This window comes from Medicago truncatula, chromosome 5 (genome assembly GCF_003473485.1).
Source record: "Medicago truncatula cultivar Jemalong A17 chromosome 5, MtrunA17r5.0-ANR, whole genome shotgun sequence".
NCBI lineage: Eukaryota > Viridiplantae > Streptophyta > Magnoliopsida > Fabales > Fabaceae > Medicago > Medicago truncatula.
In genome coordinates, this window is record NC_053046.1 from 18797710 (window position 1) to 18803709 (window position 6000).

General features: G+C 32.7%; 1 protein-coding gene across 1 annotated transcript; it reads right to left on the reverse strand.

Moving 5' to 3' along the window:
* Nucleotides 1–1431: 1431 nt before the first annotated feature.
* On the reverse strand, nucleotides 1432–5398 carry LOC11429368 (probable WRKY transcription factor 4). The gene is made up of 4 exons (XM_003613895.4): nucleotides 4851–5398; nucleotides 2954–3540; nucleotides 2544–2705; nucleotides 1432–2045 (listed from the first exon to the last, which is right to left on the reverse strand). Exons 1-4 carry the CDS (start codon nucleotides 5118–5120, stop codon nucleotides 1763–1765), a joined length of 1302 nt encoding a protein of 433 aa, XP_003613943.1. The 5' UTR covers nucleotides 5121–5398; the 3' UTR covers nucleotides 1432–1762.
* Nucleotides 5399–6000: the final 602 nt, after the last annotated feature.

A 6000-nucleotide genomic window follows, 5' to 3' on the forward strand; every position in this document is an offset into this window, starting at 1 on the left:
TTCACACTACAAAACACTTAAAGGAGTTGCATGATTTAAGATAAAGTGAATTAAGCGACTCGAATGAAAACAATACAAAAAGCTCCTCCAATTGACTTCTAATTTTCCTTCAAATGCAAAGAATTATACTAAATACATAGGTAAAAACTAATGAAATTGGAGGTCTAACTCATCCTTAAAAACTGGTTCATAAGGTGAGGATTGCCTCCTCTATATAAACTCTTATCAATAGTCTTATCTATCCGATGTGGGACATGGGCTTTTCCCAATCCTCGGCCGTCACACCTAGCATCACTGATAGTTTTACTTTCTTGACATATTTCATACTTTTTTTGGAGGTTAAAATGAATGAAATAGGACCAAATTGATCTGATAGTTTTACTTTCTGAACATAAATTTGATGCTATCAAACCACCATCAATTAATTTGTATAACCACTTAATCAGCCAATTTGAAAAGCTATTTCATTGAAAGAATCACAACAATTATTTCTTTTTCGCATAAACCATTATTCGTTTTCCCCTTTCCTACGACGTAGGAGTGACATTCCAAACGAAACCGTTAGGTAAATTTCACCTTTCTTTCACTTAACTTTATTTTGTTTTGTTTCATGTTTAAAAGTTTTTCTGATTCTAATTTTTTAATGAAGTTTAACTACACAATAAAAATTACGTTTTTATTTTAGTGAGACCTATTTTAAAATAGAACCGAGCCTCCTATTTTATAGGAACAGGTGATAGATTACATAATTTAGAAAGTGTTTTCCTACAACCTTCTGTTTAGTGGATTATATTATGAAATCGTTTGCATGGGACGACTTATAGTAGGTGTAGACTCAGAAAGTATGCCTTGTTAGGCTACTTGTGCATCATTACATCTTGTATCAGGAATATTTATCTTGATGCTATTTATCATGCCATGTATACTTGCATGGTGTATTTCTATATGAATGTTGTTTTTAGATTATGACCTTCTACTTTACCATGCAGAATATGTTAGATCGTGACCCTCCACATTTTCTTAGAGTCTTAGTTATAGAAATCGCAAAGACAATGACGAGTTGTTAAAAAAAATGCATCTTCACTGTTAAAATCAGGGTGTTGCATTGTGGTATTAAAACATGGAAGTAGATTTACTTCAATCGTTTTGAGTTGTTATGCTTAGGTAGCAATTATATCTTAATCGAGAGAATGTGTTGATAATGATATAACTTTAATAAGAAGAGTCGACGAAACCTAGAGCATTGGTTGACTATTTTCTCTGAATAGAATCAAGAATGATTTTTTCTTAAGGTGCGACGGTCCACAGGGGGCATGTTTCAAGAGAATCAGGACTATCATTCAAGACAATTCTAAGATGTTAAGTCTCAACATAGGTGTTTGTTTTCATAATTATATGATCCAAAGTTTTGTCACATTCTTAAAAATAATATAATGCAACAAGAAAGTACATGATGAATTTATGATCAACTTTGTTTCACAACATAACGTATAATTTAGGTTATTGTAAAAAACAAAAAAGTATACTTTAGGTTATAAACAGAAACATAACTTATACTTTCAATGTACACAAAAGGCACAAAATCATCATCCAAAACCCCTGTTATCTCCACCACCTTTTTTTTTGTTTAAACTTGTTATCCTTTAACTCTTTCATCAAGACTTGATCAAAACCTTGGCCTAAAACTGAAAAAGAATCGAATTATTAAAAAAAGGTCATTTGCGATATAGTTATCGGATTACCAGAGCCTTAATTTATGAGCTTAAGTTATCTGCTCTTCCTTCAGCCTTAGACGAGCAACAGGTTGTTGCTCATTGCCCTCGCCAATACCGATGCTACCAAAACTAGTCTTCTCAGAAATGGTATTTTGCGATTTTAACTGTGAAGCATTATTGTTGGCAATAGTGTGGCTATTAGTCTTAGCTGCTGGAACATCATGATTATGTTTTCCTTCATATGTTGTTATGACTGCTTTAGGATCCGTGGAAGCCCTCTCTACATGCTTTCGAACGTTACAACCTGGTGTTGTACATTTGTAATAGCTCCTAAACATTATGTAAGAAAACATTAATAATTTTTTAAGGACAAGAAAATAAATGAGGTAGATTATTAGGGAAATATATGGATCTCATATCAGTACACTATGCAGTAAAGCATATTATCGTATACCCCCGTAAAAACTATAAGTAAAATCACCCGAAGAACATGAAAAGTTAGAATCAATTGTCAAATTAAATGTCTAATATTTTGTATATTTAACTGTTATGAGTAAGTGTTATTTCTATATCAAAAGACAAAATAAAGTCAAATTGATTTCATACAAGTTATAAGCTGTTTTAATAAGATATCCTGGAGAGCTTATGGAAACAAGTTGAAAACAACTTATGGGCATGCCATAAACTATTGTTTCAATAAGTTCTCTCAAACATTCTCATAAGTGCATATGTTAGATAAGTTTAAATAAGCCAATTTTAACGAGGTCCACAACATTCACGAATAGCTCACAATAGGTGAAATTAAAGTGTGAAGGAAAAGCATATCACCTAGGATAAGGGTTTCCTTTGACAACTTTCTGTCCATATTTTCGCCATCTATAACCATCATCTAAGAGATCAACTTCACTGGTAGTTTGCACGATGATTTTAGGCTCTGTGACAGTCCTATGTGAAGAAGTTGTTGGATTTGAGACTGTGACTTCTGTATTTCTGCAGAATTTCAACAATAACAAGACAACATAAAGGCAAAGGAGTACTCGGTATGAAAAAATTTATTTACCATAAAAATGTTGTAAATACTGTATCTTTGTAATTAATTTTACGAATTAGTGTCTTTTGATTACTCGGTATAAACATATTCTTACGAAATATGTTGTAAATACTAGTTAACCGAATTAGTGTTTGTATCCTATTTACAACTTTGACATATATGAAAAAATATTTTTACAAAAACTTACCTCCTTTTGGAGTCGGGCTCAATTCTTTTCTCATGCACTTCTGTTTCACGATCACCTACATCCTCACTATCACTAGTTCCAGATAGATGTTCAACTGTTGCCTGACTAGATTCAGGTTCCATCTTAGACATTGAGTTTGAAGTCATCCGTTGATAAGTTGAATCGGCACTCCCTTGCATATTTGAATTTTCATTTGAAGTAATAGTGTCTTTTGATCGCTTATTAGGATTCGGAAGTAGATGATTGTGCTCTCCTTTATAAATAATTGCGGTTATATGACCAGCAAGCGAACGCTCAACCTTTTTCTTGACAGGACAGTTAGGATGCGTGCACTTGTAATAACTTCGAGGAAACTCGCTACCTTTCACCTGTTTCTGTCCGTATTTCCTCCAGTTGTAGCCATCATCAGCAGGCTTATCGACATTCAACGAAGAAGGCTGCAGCCTTTGTTCGGAGAGAGGAGCATGATCGGTGGAAGTTGGTACATATGATAAATGTTCGGCTTGGTTATGCATATTAGTGTTGGACGGTCCTTCGTGAGCCGAGACCTGTGCCAGTGGTTGCTGCTGTGTCATTCCAAAGGATACCTACATCATATGGTGGATATTGTGTATCAAATTCATTTCCTTACTATGATTTCTATAATCTATATATCCTCGTTATCTTGGAAGTAGTAACTATACATCCTCAAGTCTAATCATGTTTACTAGTAGTTGTTTTGTGTAGTTGAATTTCATAGTAAAAATATCTGTTAAATAATGTAATTAAGGAGTAAACTCGAATAGCCATCATTAGTAGTCTGCATCAACACTTTCACTCTTTTACATATATCCTATCAAGGCACCAATGCACTTGGACACGGAGACACGTCTTATTTCAGGAGTGTTCGTGCTGCATAGATCTAAACTATGTAGGCTACGGTACTAAGATTAACTGAAAGATTTTCCGTCTTGTTTCATGATAAAGCGAAAAAAAGGCAATTGAGTGCAGAAAAGTTTGTACTTGAGGCATTATCAAGGAAAGTTTGTATATAAACAATGTAAAGTCAACCCATTAAAAGAGAGGAATATTGACTTTTAGATGATACTCACTTGAGTGAAGCCTAGTTTGAATTAGTTTCTAACTTATGATTAAAATAATCAACGATTTTCACTTAAAACAAAATTCTTATAAGATATAGGTGTTCATAAACAAATTAAATAAAAGAGCTTTGAAAAAATGAAGATGTAGAAGCAATTTTGTCAACTTAAACTTAAGAGTCTTTGCGAAGTTGTATTTCGGATATTGTTTTATTGAAATGAAGTGATATTATTTCAATAGAAAAAAATAAACGGAAAGTAGCAGTTGTTAGGTGTAGAAGTGTCACATGTGATTTATGGTGAATCAATGCTTAAAAATCATTTAAAACTTCTATAATGGCCAATGTTGTCGCCTTGATGTAGAATTTCAAGGTCCTCTACCTCAAAACGCCTAAAACAATGATTTGATTGAACAAAAATTTATAAGAACGAGTTTTGAGCACTAATATTCGTTTTTTTCAATCACGAGAACAACTAATATCATGAGCTTCTACTTATGCAGGACGACATTGATCGTTATTAGAATTTTTAAAGATTTTTAAACATGAGTCCACGTAAACGATATGAGACACTTCTCCACCCAATATAATCCAATGAAAGCATCTTATTTGAAATAATTTAACTTTATACACGAACACATATATATAGTAGTAATACTTATTATATAAGTGTCCTCGTAAGCGTAACTCAATTGCTATGGACAATGCATAAAATATGTAAGGTCCAGGGTTCGAACCCGACCAGCACCAAAAAAAAATACTTACTATATAAGTGCAATTCAATAAGCATAAGCTATATACATAAAAAAGAATTTTCACCTGAGGATGTGAAAAGAAGCCAGATGAATCAAGCCCCCCGGCGGTTAGCGGTGCCGGAGACACCATGGAACCGGCGAGAAGCTGAGAGAAAGACTTGCCGTCATCACTATCAGCAAATAAGTTAGAGAGAAGAGTCATAGGACCAGGGCTAAAACCACCGCTGAAAAGTACATCCGTACGTGGCGGCAGAGTTAAGGTGGGCCGCTGTGGTGGTCCCCCATCACCACCGCCAACCGCCGCTTCTTCTTCCTTCCACGGTGGTTGGTCCATTTCCAACGATGAACATACAAACTTGGTTTGACTTTTTTTTTACCAAAAACAAAAAGAAAAAGAAGTTTGTGATTGTTGGTTGGTCCAAAAATAGAGAGAAACAATGTTGTACTATAATCTATCTATTTTTGTTTTGTTTTGTTTGTGTAAGAAGATTATGAAAGTGATGAACCTTTGAGTTTGTTTTGTTATTACATGTTTGTGCGTGTTACTTGCTTTTTGGGGGAAGTTGGATTTGGTGGATCTGAAAAAAGAAACAGCACAAAAAGTCTACGCATTTAATTCCTCAACCATACTTTTTGTTGTCATTTTTTACCTTTTCACAAACAAAAGGTGTGTGTATATATTGACCATTTCAATAAAATAATAAAAGGGAAATATAAATTAAAAATTAAATGTATTTTTTAATGTCTTGAAAGTTTTAAAGGTTGTTTTTTAAATATAAAACGTGCATTATCTGATCATTATTACAAGTAAAAATTAACATTTTATATTCATCCGTTAAATTATGTATATGGTTTTTTAATATAGACTGCATACATCATTTTATAAATGAATCTGAAATATTGATTTTTTGTTTATAGTAGTGATCATATAGTATATTTTTTAATTCATTTTTAAACTTCTTAACGGATGTTTTTAGGAAATAAATTAGCATTTTTCATAAAAGAAAGGTCTAAGATACATGTTAATGGTTCCACTTATAGCAAATGTTTATTTAAAAAAAATATTTAATATTTTAAGAAATAAATTGACAAAATTTTTAATATATGATATCTATTAATGGAATCCTTAATATGCACTTTTTAAGGTACATGTTATCATTTTTCATACAATAAAAGGCACGATTTTTTGTATGACGGAATAAAAGGTGTAATAT